Source organism: Dendrobates tinctorius, unplaced genomic scaffold (assembly GCF_039654945.1).
Source record: "Dendrobates tinctorius isolate UK_male_01 unplaced genomic scaffold, ASM3965494v1 ptg000449l, whole genome shotgun sequence".
Taxonomy (NCBI): domain Eukaryota; kingdom Metazoa; phylum Chordata; class Amphibia; order Anura; family Dendrobatidae; genus Dendrobates; species Dendrobates tinctorius.
This window is the reverse complement of record NW_027362111.1, coordinates 385,482-405,814: the sequence shown is the minus strand read 5'-3', so window position 1 is coordinate 405,814 and position 20,333 is coordinate 385,482. Positions and strand designations below refer to the sequence as shown.

At 47.4% G+C, this 20,333-nt stretch overlaps 1 protein-coding gene across 1 annotated transcript in view; it reads right to left on the bottom strand.

Moving 5' to 3' along the window:
• Positions 1-885: 885 nt before the first annotated feature.
• The window catches only part of LOC141077403 (galactosylgalactosylxylosylprotein 3-beta-glucuronosyltransferase 1-like), a 118,438-nt gene continuing 98,990 nt past the window's right edge, over positions 886-20,333 (bottom strand). The window contains exons 3-4 of the mRNA XM_073564312.1: positions 1,623-1,916; positions 886-993 (exon numbers count right to left, since the gene is read on the bottom strand). Of these exons, the coding sequence (XP_073420413.1) occupies positions 886-993; positions 1,623-1,916 (402 nt within the window). The remainder of the gene's footprint in view (positions 994-1,622; positions 1,917-20,333) is intronic.

Here is a 20,333-nt window from a genome sequence, read left to right as displayed (position 1 = left end):
TTTGCTATTGTTCACATTTGATTTGGTTTTGTCTATTCAGTTTTGTGTGGTCAGCCAGCCCCGGCTGGGGCTGTGCTGAATTTCCATCCTTATGTTACTGCTTGTGCCAGTTTTTTTTTGTCCCATATTAGATTGGCTTCTTTTTGCTCTGCTTTCAGAATATACCAGAGTGCTGATATAGTGGGCGAAGTTGAGTGACTTCAGTATTTTTTCTATCAGACGTGTTGGACAGTTTTTGCAGGGTTTTTTGTGTGATTGCAGACAGTGTCTTGCCTTTCCTGTCCTGTCTAGTCAGTGTGGGCCCCATCATTTGATCAGTCTATTTTCCTGCCTGTGTTTGTGCCTTCATCTTGTCTCACTGACAATACATGTGTGGAGGCTATCTATTCCTTTGGGGTCTCCTCTGGGGCAGTTTAGATTCCCCCTTTCTTGCTTTAGGCTTAGTTAGTTCTCCGGCTGTGCCGAGTCATCTAGGATCATCATAGGTACGCTCCACGGCTACTGCTAGTTGTGTGGATAGGATCAGGGGTCTGCATCCACTTAGTTACCAACCTCTTTGGTTTTCAGTGGCTTAGCCGGGTCCTGCTATCCTCCTCGGTGACCCAATCATAACAGGATGCACTAACTTACCCTAACTGTACATAGACAATAGACATAATATTATACAATACACAATGGTAACACGGACATGTGGCAATACCATTAAAGACTGGCGATAATACATATTTCTATGTAGCAGTACCACAGACATTAATCAGAAACATTATAATACAGCAATATATACATAGTAACAAAGGAGGGACAACTCTGAGGAAGGAAACAAGAAAACATCACATTTCACTTCCTTACACCGACATACTGGGTAAGTTCTTGTCACTGGTTCAATCAGATAACCCAGAAGTCCATGGGGCCAAGTATAAGGGTAACTGCCAGAGAAAGAAGACACTCCAGGTATGACTGACCCTGATTGTTCCGGTCATGCATCTCCATTTGCTGATGTTAGAAAGAGCATGAAAAAGAACAAGTCCATTGTGTTCAACAAAAATACCACAAATCTCTCGTCTCCTCCTCACTCACTATGTGTATTCTGTTTACTATGTCTCTGTGAAGGAGATCCCCTCTCCTCCTCTCACACCCTGCTTATTTTGTCTCTCTGACTGAGCTAGTCTCTAATATCCCCATATACCACAAAATTACAGGTGCATCTCCTGCTTGGGCTTTTATAGTGGCTACGAGTCATCTTTGTGACCTCTGACCTCCAGTCCCTATGATTAGGTGGCTTTGCTTCAAGAGTGGTGTAACTACAAGTCATTATGGGGAAGCTGCCAGGCTGCACCCAAGGGCATGTGACCCTGTGTTCTTCTGTGTTATTATACTTGTAACTTTGTGTGGCCATTTTATGAAATTGATCAGAATCAAATCAAAATTAATTGAATTCACAAACTCATGAATTTTGAAAAGTTCGTATCAAACTCATCTCTAGATATAATATTTGTTTCTCTGGACAAGGATTTCCTTGGAGTCTATATTCTACTTCCCTCTCTCCTTGAGAATGACCTGCAGGGAAGCTGAGCTTTGACACAATGTGTGACCTACATAAATTACAGCATCCTTTATCTCACCTTGGAACAGTTTTCAGCTTTTGGTTCCAGCTCATCGATGGTGACCAGGTCTTGAAGTAGACTGGATTCCTGGTATCCAATCTTCACATTTAGGTGAAACTTGACTTCTTGCTTCTCAAGGATCAGCTTCAACCCAACGGCAAATCCAGCCATGTCTATGGCAAATGGTCTTGAGGGGTCAAACGCCACCAGCCATCCATTAACCCTGCCTTGAGCATTGACCTTCACTGATTCATATCGCAGTCCCCCAGCAAAACCCACAGGCCACACAGACACTTTCCTAGTATAACGCATCTGAGAGGAAGAAACATTCAGACATGAAAAAGCAACAATGGACAAAGAACACAATGGCTTCAGAATAATGACAGATCATGATATATGGGATATATATATAGAAGATGTAGAGGAAGCAGTAGGGAGTGTAGATGTGGCGCCCCTGAGGGTTCAATCACCACAGAGGTACTGCACCTTAGACAGAGGTGTGGTACTCCGCTCTCAGGTAATGAGGGGGGCACCACCCAGAACCCAGACACTCACATCCAACACCAGACCTCTCAGGCGCAGGGAGGGACTGGGTAGAGGGTGTGGGTGGAGAAAGCAGCAGGGGGAGAGCTGAAGGAAGTGACAGTGAGAGAGTGAGACAGTTAGTGCTGGGGGCTGGAGCAGTGAGGAGCTTGTCCCTAGACTGGACTAGAGGAGAAAGAGAAGTGAACAGAAGGGGTCCTAGGGGCAGTGAGGAATCCACCCGTGTCGCCGGAATCCACGCTGACTTTAGTCAGGTGGAGGGACCAGGTTGCAGTAGGGAACTGGCCCCAAACTAGTGGAGAAACTAAGGACTTAGCTAGAAAACCGGAGGTTGCAGTATCTGCATGTGCTACAGCCAACTCCAAACACATTGTTGAAAAGGCAGCCTGGTAGGATCAAAGGGACTAACAGAACGTCGTCCGACTGGATCTGAGGCTGCTGGCTTGGGACACTGTGTGTGATGGCGAAGGCAGGAGAGATGGGAGCCAGCATAGTGAGACAGCCAGGAAAGGAACATCTGAAAGGGGTTCTGACATGGTGTATCCCAAGTTACCTGAGAGCTGGCTGGACCACCAACCCGGAGGACACAGCACCACGGCTGGGGATTGTAACTGGAAGAACTGTGAGTAAAAGTGTGAAGACTGCACTGCGCTGTGTCCTCTGACTTATTTTCCGTGTTACCTTCCCTGCACCACGACTACAACTACCATTATCATCTCTAACACCTATAACTGCCCTGGGGCTTAGCTCTACCCGTGGAGAGCTGTAACAACTCTGCTGCATCACCAATAACCCCAGCGGTCTCTTTTGCAGCGTCGGCTATCACCTTCCTTGCCGAACAACACGGGTGGCATCACGAATTATCCCCATCTTTATTCCCTAAAATCATAATCTTCTTTATTTTTATTGCACGCCCAGGGGTATGGACCGGGTCACTGCTGCCGTGACATCCCCTTTAAGAACTGACCGGCCCAGTGCCGAGTAACCCCGACCCTAGCAGGCGCTGCATAGATATATACCGCGCTCCACATTATGCTGCAGATTAGACGGCAGTGCCATAAACATGCAACTTTGTGTTTTTCCTATAACTTCATGGACAGTTTGTGCCTCGGGGTCTTCAGATCACAGAAATCAATCTCAGACCCCTGCGATAATTAGGTGTCATGCTCTCAAAGAAAAACACCTTAAGAAGGACGTTCTACATTATTAAGCAGCCGAAGGTTTCAAGCAATATGGGAAGGAAAAAGGATTTCTGCTGCCAAAAAGCGTCACATAATGCAATGCCTCGGACAAGGTATGGAAACATTATATATTTCACAAAACTTAAGTGCGATGATCATACTGAAGAGATTTATAGCTGATTCAGAGCACAGATGGGCTACTGCAGATAAAGGCATAATGAGGAAGGTTCCTGCCAGACTAAGTCATCGGTGTTGTGAGTTCATTTTCCCCTTCACCATTGAGGTCTGATGAACTCCCTCTTCTGGTGAAGGAAGGTAGTGAGGGTGATTACCAAGCACCTGAGCTGGATGATGATGACTGGGTGACGGGAATTACTGACTGGATATAAGGCAGCCGACGCCCTTCTGCCTTGCTGGTGATCTCTCTGAGGGATTCTAGGAGACCAGTCTGATTCCTGCTCCTCAAAAGCTAAGTTTTCTGCACTGCTTTTTGCATTTGTGTTTTGTTTTGTTTTGCCTTGTTTTTCTGAATTTATGCCATTCCCTGCTGGGGTGAGTTGAATTCCTTTTTGCTCTGTCTTCAGAAAATACCTGAGTGCTGATATAGTCTTTTTGAAGCCTAGCGTCTTCAGGGCCTTTTTCCCTATCAGCCTGTTGGCCCTTGTTTTGATAGGGTTTTTGGCGGATTGCAGACAGCAGCCTTTTTATCCTGTCTGTCCTATTTAGTTAGCTTGGGCCCCATCATTTGCTCAGCCTATCTTTCTATCTGTGTGAGTGTTTTTTCATCTTGCTTCACCGTCATTATATGTTGGGGGCTGCCTATTGCTTTGGGGTCTGCTCTGGGGCAGTTTAGATTTCCCTTTCTGTCTTTAGGCTATGTAGTTCTCAGGCTGTGATCGAGGGGTCTAGGGCACCGTAGGAACCCCCCACGGCTACTACTAGTTGTTATTGATAGGTTCAGGGGTCTGCAATCCGATAGCTGCCAACTTCTCTGGTTTTCTGGACTTAGCTAGTATTTCTGTTTTTGCCTCCTACGGTGACTCATTCATAAAAGAATCACCAGCCATACCACAGATTCTAGGGTACTCAATAGCAGGAAAGAATTGTCAAAAAAAAAAAAAAGTGTGTATATTTTTTCCTCTATATCTCTGAGGCCGTAGGGGGAATTTTTTTTCTCTCAATGGAGATAAAGCAATTGTCTGATTGTGTGGAGCAGCTCGCTGCAGAAGTGCGGGGAATTTCTGCCTACCTTGCTCATTCACATGCTGCTGAACCAAAGATCCCTACTCCTGATGTGTTTTTTGGGGATCGGTCTAAATTTTTGAATTTCAAAAATAATTGTAAATTATTTTTTGCCTTGAAGCCTAACTCGTCAGGGAGCTCCGCGCAGCAGGTTAAAATTGTCATCTCTTTGCTGCGCGGCGATCCCCAGGATTGGGCGTTTTTGTTTTTAAACCAGATGATCCTATTCTGACTAATGTGAACGCATTTTTTCAAGCCTTGGGGTTGTTGTATGACGAACTTAATGGACTTGGATTTTGCTAAACGTTGTGGATTTCCTATGACACCTCTGCAGACGCCTATCCCTTTGAGAGGGATTGATGCCACTCCTTTGGTGAAAAATAAACCCCAGTTTTAGACCCAGGTGGTAATGCGGGTCGCCCCAGACCATCAAGAAAATTGCAGATTTTTGGTGTTGCATGGTCTGCATGATGCCGTTGTTCTGGGGTTTCCCTGGTTGCAAATTCATAATCCAGTCTTGGATTGGAAATCTGTGTCTGTGGTGAGTTGGGGTTGTCGGTGTGCCCTTAGTGAGGCTCCGTTTTTTTCCACCTCTCCTCAGTCGCATGATGTTCCTGACTATTTGGCGGACTTTTATGATGTATTTAGTGAGAATGAGTCTGCGTCTTTGCCTCCTCATAGGAGTTATGACTGTGCAATTGAACTGAGCCCGGGGTGTAAATTTCCCAAGGGTCGGCTCTTCAATTTATCTGTACCCGAGCACGAGGCTATGCGATCCTATATTAAGGAGGCGTTGGAGAAGGGTCATATTAGACCATCCTCGTCACCCTTAGGTGCTGTTTTTTTTTTAATGGCCAAAAAGGATGGTTCATTAAGGCCTTGTATTGACTATCGTGCCCTCAACAAAATTACTATTAAATATCAGTATCCGTTACCCCTGATTTCGGATCTATTCTCAAGAGTTAAAGGTGCTTGCTGGTTTACCAAGCTTGACCTCAGGGGGGCGTATAATCTTATCCGCATTAAGCATGGGGATGAATGGAAGACGGCATTTAATACTCCGGAGGGACATTTTGAGTACCTGGTGATGCCTTTTGGGCTCACTAATGCCCCTTCTGTCTTCCAGTGCTTCATGAACGACATTTTCCGAGACTTTGTGGATAAATTTTTGATTATCTATCTGGATGATATTTTGATCTTCTCCAAGGATTGGGATTCTCATGTGGAACATGTTCGGACTGTGTTCCGGATCTTGAGGGAGAATTCCCTGTATGTCAAAGGATCGAAATGCCTTTTTGGGGTACAGAGGATTTCTTTTTTGGGATTTGTTTTGTCTCCGTCAACTATTGAAATGGACCCGGCCAAGGTACAGGCCATTTATGATTGGGTTCAGCCCACTTCTTTGAAGGCCCTCCAGAAGTTTTTGGGTTTTGCTAATTTTTATCGGAAATTTATAGCAAAATTTTCTAGTATTGCCTAGCCATTGACGGATCTGACTAAGAAGGGTGCTGATGTGTTGAATTGGTCTCCGGAGGCTGTTTCTTCCTTTCAGGAGCTGAAGCAAAGATTCACTTCTGCCCCAGTTTTGCGGCAACCTGATGTCTCACTCCCGTTCCAGGTAGAGGTGGACGCTTCTGAGATTGGTGCAGGAGCTGTTTTGTCCCAAAAGGATCCTGTAACATCTAAAATGAATCCCTGTGCTTTCTTTTCCCGAAAGTTCTCTCCATCTGAACGTAACTATGATGTGGGGAATCGGGAACTGTTAGCCATGAAATGGGCATTTGAGGAGTGGAGACATTGGTTGGAGGGAGCTAACATCAAGTCGTGGTCCTCACTGACCACAAAAATTTGATTTACCTGGAGTCGGCCAAACGCTTGAACCCTAGAAAGGCTAGGTGGGCCTTGTTTTTTACACGTTTTGATTTTGTGGTCTCTTTTCTTCCTGGCACTAAGAATGTCAAGGCTGACGCTCTCTCTAGGAGCTTCTTTGCTGATTCTCCTGTGGTGACCAAGCCTGCTACCATCTTAGGCGAAGGGGTAGTTCTTTCTGCCATCTCGCCCGATTTGAGACGTGCTCTGGAAGAGTTTCAGGAGGACAAACCTGAGCGTTGTCCCAGTGGAAAGTTGTATGTTCCTGACCAGTGGAAGAAGAGAGTGATGTCTGAAGTTCATTGCTCTGCATTGGCTGGTCATCCAGGTATTTTTGGTACTAGAGATCTGGTGAGTCGGTCTTTTGGTGGCCCGCCTTGTCTCGTGATGTCAGGAATTTTGTGCAGTCCTGTGGGACTTGCTCCCGGTCTAAACCTTGTTCTCGCTCTAGTGGGTTGTTGATGCCTTTGCCAGTCCCCAGGAGGCCATGGACCCATATTTCAATGGATTTCATCTCTGATATGCCTGTCTCTCAGAGAATGACTGTTATTTGGGTGATTTGTGATAGGTTCTCTAAGATGGTTCATCTTGTACCTCTCCCTAAGTTGCCATCTTCCTCTGAGATGGTGCCCCTGTTTTTGCAACAGGTGGTTCGCTTGCACGGGATTCCTGAGAACATTGTATCTGACAGAGGAGTTCAGTTTGTGTCTAGATTTTGGAGGACTTTCTGTTCCAAGCTGGGAATTCAGTTGTCCTTCTCCTCTGCTTTTCACCCTCAGACCAATGGGCAGACGGAGAGAACAAACCAGACCTTGGAGTCGTATTTGAGATGTTTTATTTCCGCTGATCAGGATGATCGGGTTTCATTTTTGCCCTTGGCCGAATTTGCTTTAAATAATAGAGCTAGTTCTGCCACTTTGATGTCACCTTTTTTTTGTAACTTTGGGTTTCATCCTCGATTTTCTTCAGGGCAGGTGGAGACTTCTGCTTGCCCAGGTGTTGACACTGTGGTGGAGAGAATGCACCAGATCTGGGACCAAGTGGTGGATAAGTTATCTCTCTCCCAGGAAAAGGCCCAGCGGTTTTCCAATCGACATTAGACCATTGGTCCCCAGTTTAAAGTGGGTGATATGGTTTGGTTGTCGTCAAAAAATATCTCTATGAAGGTTGCGTCTCCAAAGTACAAGCCTAGATTTATTGGACCTTACAAGATTTTGGAGATTATTAATCTGGTCTCTTTTCGTTTGGCTCTTCCTGTCACATTTAAAATCCATAATGTGTTTCATAAGTCCTTGTTGAAGAGGTTTGTTGAACCAGTAGTTCCTGTGGTGGCACCTCCGGACCCTGTATTGGTTGAAGGTAACATGGAATATGAGGTAGAGAAGATACTGGATTCCCGTCTGGCTAGACGGAGACTCCAGTATTTGGTTAAGTGGAAGGGTTATGGTCAGGAGGATAATTCCTGGGTCTCTGCCTCTGATATTCATGCCAAAAGATTGGTGCGTGCCTTTCATCGGGCTCACCCTGATCGCCCTGGTGGCGTGGATGAGGGTTCGGTGACCCCTCCTCAAGGGGGAGGTACTGTTGTGAGTTCATTTTCCCCTTCACCATTGAGGTCTGATGAACTCCCTCTTCTGGTGAAGGAAGGTAGTGAGGCTGATTACCAAGCACCTGAGCTGGATGATGATGACTGGGTGATGGGAATTACTGACTGGATATAAGGCAGCCGATGCCCTTCTGCCTTGCTGGTGATCTCTCTGAGGGATTCTAGGAGACCAGTCTCATTCCTGCTCCTCAAAAGCTAAGTTTCCTGCACTGCTTTTTGCATTTGTGTTTTGTTTTGTTTTGCCTTGTTTTTCTGAATTTATGCCATTCCCTGCTGGGGTGAGTTGAATTCCTTTTTGCTCTGTCTTCAGAAAATACCTGAGTGCTGATATAGTCTTTTTGAAGCCTAGCGTCTTCAGGGCCTTTTTCCCTATCTGCCTGTTGGCCCTTGTTTTGATAGGGTTTTTGGCGGATTGCAGACAGCAGCCTTTCTATCCTGTCCTATTTAGTTAGCTTGGGCCCCATCATTTGCTCAGCCTATCTTTCTAGCTGTGTGAGTGTTTTTTCATCTTGCTTCACCGTCATTATATGTTGGGGGCTGCCTATTGTTTTGGGGTCTGCTCTGGGGCAGTTTAGATTTCCCTTTCTGTCTTTAGGCTATGTAGTTCTCCTGCTGTGATCGAGGGGTCTAGGGCACCGTAGGAACACCCCACGGCTACTACTAGGTGTTGTTGATAGGTTCAGGGGTCTGCAATCCGATAGCTGCCAACTTCTCTGGTTTTCTGGACTTAGCTAGTATTTCTGTTTTTGCCTCCTACGGTGACTCATTCATAACACATCGGATTAAGAGAGAAGCTGCTAAAATGGCATCCACGAATCTCAAGTTGCAGGATCCTCCAGAGGCAGCAGTTGTACATAACCTTACTATTAGGCCACCCCTAAACTGCGCTCACAAGCAGGTAAGGCCCCGACATACATAAGACTGATTGTAGAACCGTCTTGTTTAAGGACGATGCCATGTAGCGCCATGGCATGCAAACATGAAATATGAAAAATGAATTGCATTACTGCATTAGAAATATGAAAAAATGAGAAAGCTTAGAGCATAAAATGGCCAATTTATTTCTGTATGGGGTCCCATACAGATGAAGACTTTAGTCTAAGTGAGGATTGGCATTAGGTTAGGGTTCTGGAAAATGAGAAACGCCTTACCGTGGCTTCCAGGTACACATAAATTGGCAATTTTATGCTCTAAGCCTTCTCAATTTTTCATATCTCTAATGCAGTAATGCAATTCATTTTTCATATTTCATGATTGCATGCTATGGCGCTACAGAGTGCTTCCTTTTTTGTTTACTGGATATTCATATTGTCTCTGATCTCAGGACACAATGACACAGAATGAAACCAATGAAACCTAAATTATGAAGCCACCAAGTGATATTTCAAGAGATGAGAAGAACAGATGAGGTTTCCTGCGCTGCGCGGCACCACACTCATCTGTGAGAGGGCACATGTGGTATAACCCCCAACTTTTGAAGAAGGGAAAGAGGGATAAAGGCTGCGGCGCGCGCAGCGTGCTACGCAAATTTTAGGCCATGCCCCGAGTACACCCATTTCACAATTAGTCACACCCACGTCCACGCCCAACCGCACCCATTTATCACTGCTGATCACACTGACTGGTACTGAGGGCACAGTGACTGGTATTATGGGCACAGTGGCTGGTACTGTAGGCACACTAACAAGTACTGAGGAAAAGAAAGAAAGAAAAAAGGAAACAGAGAAAAAAAGGACAGCAATAGAGAAAGAAAGAACAGAGAGAGGAAGAACAGGGAGAGAAAGAAAGAGGGGAAAGAAAGAAAGAACAGAGAGTGAAAGAAAGAACAGAGAGAGAAAGAAAGGGAAAAAAAAGAAAGAACAGAGAGAAAGAAAGACGTAAAGAAAGAAAGAAAGATCAGAGAGAAAGAAAGAGGGGAAGAAATAGAAAGGAATAAAGAGGGGAAAGAAAGAACAGAGAGAGAAAGAAAGAACAGAGAGAGAAAGAACAGAGAGAAAGAAAGAAAGAACAGAGAGAGGGAAAGAAAGAAAGAACAGAGAGAAAGAAAGAGGGTAAAGAAAGAAAGAACAAAGAGAAAGAAAGAGGGAACAGAAAAAAAGAACAGAGACAGAGAAAGAAAGGGGAAAGAAAGAAAGAGGGGAAAGAAAGAACAGAGAGAGAAAAAAAGAACAGAGAGAGAGAAAGATAGGGGAAAGAAAGAGAGAAAGAAAGAACAGAGAGAAAGAAAGAAAGAGGGGAAAGAAAGAACAGAGCGATAGAGAGAAAGAAAGAGGGGAAAGAAAGAACAGAGAGAGAAAGAGAAAAAAGAAAGAAAGAACAGAGAGAGAAAGAAAGAAAGAGGGGAAAGAACAGAAAGAACAGAGAAAGAGAAAGAAAGAGGGGAAAGAAAAAGAAATAAAGAAAGAAAAAGAAAGAGGGGAAAGAAAGAACACAGAGAGAGAGAAAGAAAGAACAGAGAGAGGGAAAGAAAGAAATAAAGAAATATTCTATAAAGATACAATAGCAGCCCGGCTCCCATTGTAATGCCCACCTGAGCCTCCCTATGCAGGACATATCATGATCCGCTCACATGGCCTGCATCCCCGATTCCAAGGACCTGGTGATGGATCTGAAGCATTCCCTGAAGTGCCTCCATGGTTCTGTCACAATCTCCTCATGAAATTACCTAATATCTGGTCAGCTTCCAACACATCACTTCCGGTGGAATGTCATTTGTGAGTTTTAAATTGCTCCTCAGGGCTCCGCCGTGTACTACTGTGTCTGCAGGAAAAGCCCGCTTTGTATGCCTCGTACACACTTGGCTCTGCTCCGTACATCCGGTACACACATGGCTCCACTCCGTACACACATGGCTCCGATCCACACGCCCCATACACACACAGCTCCGCTCCGCATACCCTATACACACGTGGCTCCGCTCCGTACACCAAGTACTCACACGACTCCGTTCCACGCACCTTGTACACACGAACTCCGCTCCACACACCTCGTACACATGCACTCCGCTCCACACACCTCGTACACATGCAGCTCCGCTCCACACACCTCGTACACACGCGGCTCCGCTCTGTACAACAAGTACTCACACGACTCTGTTCCACGCTCCTTGTACACACGCACTCCGCTCCACACACCTCGTACACACGCACTCCGCTCCACACACCTCGTACACACGCAGCTCCGCTCTGCACACCTCGTACACACGCTGCTCCACTCCGCACACCTCGTACATACATGGATCTGCTCTGTACACCCCGTATACACACGGCTCCGCTCCGTACACACACCACGTACACACACAGCTCCGCTCCGTACACCCCATACACACACGGCTCTGCTCCGTACACACGTGGCTCCGCACACCTCGTACACACGCGGCTCTGTTCTGTACACCTCGTACACACGCTGCTCTGCTCTGTACACACACCTCGTACATGTGCGGCTCCACTACGTACACACACCTCGTACACACGCGGCTCCGCTCCGTATACACACCTCGTACACGCGCGGCTCCGCTCGGTACACGCGCGGCTCCGCTTCATGCACACACCTCGTACACATGCGGCTCCGCTCTGTATACACACCTCGTACACGCGCAGCTCCACTCCGTACACCTCGTACACGCGCGGCTCCGCTCTGTACACCTCGTACACGCGTGGCTCTGCTGAAAATTTAAAGCCACGCCCCCAACCACACCCATTTCATAACTAGTCACACCCATGTCCACGCCCAACCGCACCCATTTAGCGCTGCTGATCACACTGACTAGTAATGAGGGCACAGTGGCTGGCATTATGGGCACAGTGGCAGGTACTGAGGAAAAGAAAGAAATAAAACAGAGAGAGAGAGAAAAAAGAAAACAGATAGAGAGAGAAAGAAAGGAGAGTGAGAGATAAAGAAAGAACAGAGAGAGAAACAACAGAGAGAGATGAAAGGACAGAGAGAAAGAAGAAAGAACAGAGAGAGAAAGAAAGAAGGGAAAGAAAGAAAGAACAGAGAGCAAAAGAAAGAACAGAGAGAGAGAAAGAAAGAGGGGAAGAAAGAAAGAACAGAGAGTGAAAGAAAGAACAGAAAGAGAGAAAGAAGGGGAAAGAAAGAAAGAACAGAGAAAGAGAAAGAAAAAACACAGAGAAAGAAAAAGGGGAGATAAAAAAAGAACAGAGGGAGAGCGAAAGAAAGAAAGAGGGGAAAGAAAGAAAGAACAGAGAGAGAAAGAAAGAGGGGAAAGAAATAGAAAGAATGAGGGGAAAGAAAGAACAGAGAGAGAATGAAAAAAAGAAAGATTAGAGAGAGAAAGAAAGAAAAAACAGAGAGAAAAAAAGAGAGGGAAAGAAAGAACAGAGAGAGGGTAAGAAAGAGGGGACAGAAAAAAAGAATAGAGAGAGAGAAAGAAAGAGAGGAAACAAAGAAAGAGGGGAAAGAAAGAACAGAGAGAGAAAGAAAGAGGAAAGAAGGAACAGAGAGAGAAAGAAAGAGGGGACAGAGAAAAAGAACAGAGGGAGAGTGAAAGAAAGAAAGAGGGGAAAGAAAGAACAGAGAGAGAAAGAAAGGGGAAAGAAAGAAAGAATAGAGAGTGAGAGAAAGAATGAGATAGAAAGAAAGAGAAAAAATGAAAGAAAGAGGGGAAGAAAGAACAGAGCGATAGAGAGAAAGAAAGAACAGAGCGATAGAAAGAAAGAGGGTAAAGAAAAAAAGAATAGAGAGATAGAGAGAAAGAAAGAACAGAGAGAGACAGAGAAAGAACAAATAGAGAGTAAGAAAGAAAGAAGTAAAGAAAGAAGGAGAAAGAACAGGGAGAAAGAAAGAGGGGGAAAGAAAAAAAAGAAAGAGGGGAAAGAAAAGACAGAGAAAAAACAGAGAGAGAGAGAAAGAAAAAAAGATTAGAGAAAGAAAGCACAGAGAGAGAAAGAAAGAGGGGAAATAAAGAAAGAAGAGAGAAAGAAAGACAGAAGTAAAGAAAGAAAGAGAAACAACAGAGAGAAAGAAAGAGGGGGAAGAAATAGAAAGAAAGAGGGGAAAGAAAGAACAGAGAGAAAGAAAGAACAGAGAGAGCGAATGAAAAAAAGAAAGATTAGAGAGAGAAAGAAATAACAGAGAGAAAGAAAGAAAGAGAGGGAAAGAAAGAACAGAGAGGGAAAGAAAGAACAGAGAGAAAGAAAGAGGGGAAAGAAAGAAAGAACAGAGAGAAAGAAAGAGGGGACAGAAAAAAAGAAAAGAGAGAGAGAAAGAAAGAGGGGAAAGAAAGAAAGAGCGGAAAGAAAGAGTGGAAAGAAAGAACAGAAAGAGAGAACAGATAGAACAGAGAGCGAGAAAGAAAGAGGAAAGAAAGAACAGAGAGAGAAAGAAAGAGGGGACAGAAAATAAGAACAGAGGGAGAGAAAAAGAAAGAAAGAGGGGAAAGAAAGAACAGAGAGAGAAAGAAAGGGGAAAGAAAGAGAGAGTGAGAGAAAGAAAGAGATAGAAAAAAGAAAGAAAGAGGGGAAAGAAAGAACAGAGTGATAGAGAGAAAGAAAGAACAGCGATAGAAAGAAAGAACAGAGAGAAAGAAAGAAAAAAGAAAGAAAGAACAGAGAGAGACAGAGAAAGAACAAAGAGAGAGTAAGAAAGAAAGAAGTAAAGAAAGAAGGAGAAAGAACAGGGAGAAAGAGAGAGGAAAGAAAAAGAAAGAGGGGAAAGAAAGAACAGAGAGAAAAAAGAGAGAGAGAGAAAGAAAAAAGAAAGATTAGAGAGAGAAAGAAAGAACAGAGAGAGAGAAAGAAAAAGAGAGGTAAATAAAGAACTGAGAGATAAAGAAACAGAGAGAGAAAGAACAGAGAAAGAAACAGAGAGAGAAAGAAATAATGAAATAAAGAAAGATTCTATAAAGATACTATAGCATCCCGGCTCCCATTGTAATGCCCACCTTAGCCTCCCGGTGCAGGACATATCATGATCCGCTCACATGGCCGGCATCCCTGATTCCAAGGCGATCCCGCTGTCCGCGTTGTTGGAGGAGGACATGGTGATGGATCTGAAGCATTCCCTGAAGTGCCTCCATGGTTCCATCACAATCTCCTCCCGAAATTACCTCATTTCCGGTCAGCTTCCAGCACGTCACTTCTGGTAGAACGTCATGTGTGAGTTTTAAAGTGCTCCTCAGGGCTCCGCCATGTACTCCTGTGTCCGCGGGAAAAGCCTGCTTTATATGCCTCGTACACACTTGGCTCTGCTCCGTACATCCCGTACACACATGGCTCCACTCCGTAAACACACGGCTCCGCTCCACAAATCCCATACACACGCAGCTCCACTCTGTACACCAAGTACACACATGGCTCCGCCCACCTTGTACACACACGGCTCCGCTCCATACACCTCATACACATGTGGCTCCGTACACCTTGTATACGCGCGGCTCCGCTCCGTACACCTCGTACATGCGCAGCTACGCTCCGTACTCCTCGTACACACACGGCTCTGCTCTGTACACCTCGTACACACGTGCCTCCGTACACCTCGTACACACGTGGCTCAGTACACCTTGTACACACACGTCTCTGCTCCATACACCTCGTATACACATGGCTCCGCTCCGTACACCTCATACACACACGGATCTGCTCCGTACACCTCGTACACACACGACTCTGTACACCTTGTACACACGTGGCTCCGCTCTGTACACCTCGCACACACACGACTCTAATCTGTACACCTCATACACATGGTTCCGCTCTGTACACCTTGTACACACACGGCTGTGTACAGCCCGTACACACGCAGCTCCGCTCCGTACACCTCGTACACACACGGCTCCGCTCCGTACACCTCGAACACACGCGGCTCCGCTCCGTACACCTTATACACATACATCTCTGCTCCGTATACCTCGTACACACACACATCTCCGCTCCGTACACCTCATACACACACGGCTCTGCTCCGTACACCTCGTACACACACGGCTCTGTACACCTTGTACACACGTGGCTCCGCTCTGTACACCTCGTATAGACACAGCTCTGCTCTGTACACCTTGTACACACGGCTCTGCTCTGTACACCTTGTACACACACGGCTCTGTACACCTGTACACACACGGCTCTGCTCCTTACACTTCATACACACACGGCTCTGCTCCGTACACCCCGTACACACACGGCTCCGCTCCGTACACCTCGTACACACACGACTCCGCTCCTTACACTTCATACACACACGGCTCTGCTCCTTACACTTCATACACACACGGCTCCGCTCCGTACACCTCGTACACACGCGGCTCTGCTACATCCACACTGTAAACCCCTCCTGACCCCACACAGAAATTTCACCTCGTCCAGCACCACGACAACCAGCACAGCAGAGTCCTGCAGAGTGCAGACACAACTGGCCCCTGATCATGTGACCCCTGACTCCACCCCTCTCACAGGTCCTGTGCGCACAGAACACACAGCCCAGCCACATCATTGCAGGCTGCGGTGGCTCTCTGGGATGGCGAGGATGGGGTCAGTGCATGGGGGGGCATGGCGGCTCAGTGCAATGCGGGAAAAATGGTGTCCCGGGCGGGACACACGTGGGGGGGTCAAAAATGGGACTGTCCCGCGAAAATCAGGACAGTTGGGAGATATGCAGGCTGTGACCTAGACACCCCCTCCCCTCATCAAACATGTCCCCCCGCTCATCATATCATCATACAGCACCACTATCCTAGGCAAAGTCATACCAAAAGCACTAGTGGAAGCACCATGATTTACAAAACTGTGACGGAATTTTGCCGACTTTGAGTAAAAATGCTCCAGAAACCGAACACGAATCTGATTTACGTTTGCGCCGAATGTTTTCCGAACAAGTTCGCTGATCTCTAGTCTGGAACAGAAGAGTTTTTGGAATTTGCTCTTAGTGGCATTATTGTTACTGTCCGCCCGCTGAAAAGCACAATCTCAGAGCCAAGAATTAATTTCTTAGCCGTTTGGCATTTTGGTGAAGGATGAGGAAGTCTACGTATCTCCAGGTATCCTCATGGTACGAGGGCCGTCACTAGGGAGCAGTTCTTCAGGTAAATTGGAACTCTACCAACTCTGATACAGAAAAGTGGGCCGGTGACTCGAATCGGGTCTCAGCTTTAGGGATTATTCCATAGAGGTTAAAGAGGAGGCTCGTCATACAAAAGGAGCGCAACGACTTGTGACCAGTATATAGTTGGTTTTCGGATGTGTGTTTGACCCCACGTCTGCTGCACAGAGAACAATCAGCGGGCAGAGGCAGGTTACTGAGGGTGACCCTGACCTACACCACATCGCAGTACACAAAGCCATTGTTTCATGCAGACATACTCCTGACTCACGAGCAGGATTGTGACTGCTGCTCAGAGCGCTGCCTGTTGGGCGCTAACCACAGAGGCGGCTCTGGCTCATCCTGCGGCTGCCGCCATGCACTCGGATCATCCGGCTTTTGCAGTTTGGGACTTTATTACTTGTCGCTCAGAATTTGTCCTGTTCTGTGATAAATGCCATTATGGATTTTTCCTTATGGGTGAAACCATTCCACCCCTATTTATTGGGACTATCAATGACAGACACAACGCCCTCTCCCCAGCCCTGACTAAGCATGTACGGGACCTTCACAATGGGGATTCAAGAGGATCAGCACTTCAGGGGTCATTGAGAAAAACATCCGTGGATAGAAGACATGAGGCTGCAGGAAAAAGAGGTGAATGGATCATGTGACCTGAGGCCCCTGTGCCCACATGTGCCCCACGTGTAATGTGGCCTGTACACTGTACCCACATGTGCCCCCGTGTAATGCGGCCTGTACACTATACCCACATGTGCCCCCGTGTAATGCGGCCTGTACACTATACACACATATGCCCCCGTGTAATGCGGCCTGTACACTATACACACATATGCCCCCGTGTAATGCGGCCTGTACACTATACACACATGTGCCCCCGTGTAATGCGGCCTGTACACTATACACACATGTGCCCCCCGTGTAATGCGGCCTGTACACTATACACACATGTGCCCCACGTGTAATGTGGCCTGTACACTGTACACACATGTGCCCCACGTGTAATGTGGCCTGTACACTATACACACATGTGCCCCCGTGTAATGCGGCCTGTACACTATACACACATGTGCCCCCGTGTAATGCGGCCTGTACACTATACACACATGTGCCCCCCGTGTAATGCGGCCTGTACACTATACACACATGTGCCCCCGTGTAATGCGGCCTGTACACTATACTCACATGTGCCCCCCGTGTAATGCGGCCTGTACACTATACACACATGTGCCCCCGTGTAATGCGGCCTGTACACTATACACACATGTGCCCCCCGTGTAATGCGGCCTGTACACTATACACACATGTGCCCCCGTGTAATGCGGCCTGTACACTATACACACATATGCCCCCGTGTAATGCGGCCTGTACACTATACACACATGTGCCCCCCGTGTAATGCGGCCTGTACACTATACACACATGTGCCCCACGTGTAATGTGGCCTGTACACTGTACACACATGTGCCCCCGTGTAATGCGGCCTGTACACTATACACACATAGGCCCCCGTGTAATGCGGCCTGTACACTATACACACATGTGCCCCACGTGTAATGTGGCCTGTACACTGTACACACATGTGCCCCCGTGTAATGTGGCCTGTACACTATACACACATATGCCCCCGTGTAATGTGGCCTGTACACTATACACACATGTGCCCCCGTGTAATGCGGCCTGTACACTATACACACATGTGCCCCACGTGTAATGTGGCCTGTACACTGTACACACATGTGCCCCCGTGTAATGTGGCCTGTACACTATACACACATGGGCCCCACGTGTAATGTGGCCTGTACACTATACACACATGTGCCCCCGTGTAATGCGGCCTGTACACTATACACACATGTGCCCCCGTGTAATGCGGCCTGTACACTATACACACATATGCCCCCGTGTAATGCGGCCTGTACACTATACACACATGTGCCCCCGTGTAATGTGGCCTGTACACTATACACACATGTGCCCCCGTGTAATGCGGCCTGTACACTATACACACATGTGCCCCCGTGTAATGCGGCCTGTACACTATACACACATGTGCCCCCGTGTAATGCGGCCTGTACACTATACACACATATGCCCCCGTGTAATGCGGCCTGTACACTATACACACATGTGCCCCCGTGTAATGTGGCCTGTACACTATACACACATATGCCCCCGTGTAATGCGGCCTGTACACTATACACACATGTGCCCCACGTGTAATGTGGCCTGTACACTGTACACACATGTGCCCCCGTGTAATGCGGCCTGTACACTATACCCACATGTGCCCCCGTGTAATGCGGCCTGTACACTATACACACATATGCCCCCGTGTAATGCGGCCTGTACACTATACACACATGTGCCCCCGTGTAATGTGGCCTGTACACTATACACACATGTGCCCCCGTGTAATGTGGCCTGTACACTATACACACATGGGCCCCACGTGTAATGCGGCCTGTACACTGTACACACATGTGCCCCACGTGTAATGCGGCCTGTACACTATACACACATGTGCCCCACGTGTAATGCAGCCTGTACACTATACACACATGTGCCCCACGTGTAATGTGGCCTGTACACTATACACACATGGGCCCCACGTGTAATGCGGCCTGTACACTATACCCACATGTGCCCCCGTGTAATGCGGCCTGTACACTATACCCACATGTGCCCCCGTGTAATGCAGCCTGTACACTATACACACATGTGCCCCACGTGTAATGTGGCCTGTACACTATACACACATGGGCCCCACGTGTAATGCGGCCTGTACACTATACCCACATGTGCCCCCGTGTAATGTGGCCTGTACACTATACACACATGTGCCCCCGTGTAATGTGGCCTGTACACTATACACACATGTGCCCCCGTGTAATGTGGCCTGTACACTATACACACATGGGCCCCACGTGTAATGCGGCCTGTACACTATACACACATGTGCCCCACGTGTAATGCAGCCTGTACACTATACACACATGTGCCCCACGTGTAATGTGGCCTGTACACTATACACACATGGGCCCCACGTGTAATGCGGCCTGTACACTATACCCACATGTGCCCCCGTGTAATGCGGCCTGTACACTATACACACATGTGCCCCACGTGTAATGCGGCCTGTACACTATACACACATGTGCCCCCATGTAATGCGGCCTGTACACTATACACACATGTGCCCCCCGTGTAATGTGGCCTGTACACTATACACACATGGGCCCCACGTGTAATGCGGCCTGTACACTGTACACACATGTGCCCCCCGTGTAATGCGGCCTGTACACTATACCCACATGTGCCCCCGTGTAATGCGGCCTGTACACTATACACACATGTGCCCCCGTGTAATGTGGCCTGTACACTATACACACATGTGCCCCCGTGTAATGCGGCCTGTACACTATACCCACATGTGCCCCCGTGTAATGCGGCCTGTACACTATACACACATGTGCCCCACGTGTAATGTGGCCTGTACACTATACACACATGTGCCCCCGTGTAATGCGGCCTGTACACTATACACACATGTGCCCCCGTGTAATGCGGCCTGTACACTATACACACATGGGCCCCACGTGTAATGCGGCCTGTACACTATACCCACATGTGCCCCCGTGTAATGCGGCCTGTACACTATACACACATGTGCCCCACGTGTAATGTGGCCTGTACACTATACCCACATGTGCCCCCGTGTAATGTGGCCTGTACACTATACACACATGGGCCCCACGTGTAATGCGGCCTGTACACTATACACACATGGGCCCCACGTGTAATGCGGCCTGTACACTGTACACACATGTGCCCCCCGTGTAATGCGGCCTGTACACTATACACACATGTGCCCCCGTGTAATGTGGCCTGTACACTATACACACATGTGCCCCCGTGTAATGCGGCCTGTACACTATACCCACATGTGCCCCCGTGTAATGCGGCCTGTACACTATACACACATGTGCCCCACGTGTAATGCGGCCTGTACACTGTACACACATGTGCCCCCGTGTAATGCGGCCTGTACACTATACACACATGTGCCCCCGTGTAATGTGGCCTGTACACTATACACACATGTGCCCCCGTGTAATGCGGCCTGTACACTATACCCACATGTGCCCCCGTGTAATGCGGCCTGTACACTATACACACATGTGCCCCACGTGTAATGTGGCCTGTACACTATACCCACATGTGCCCCACGTG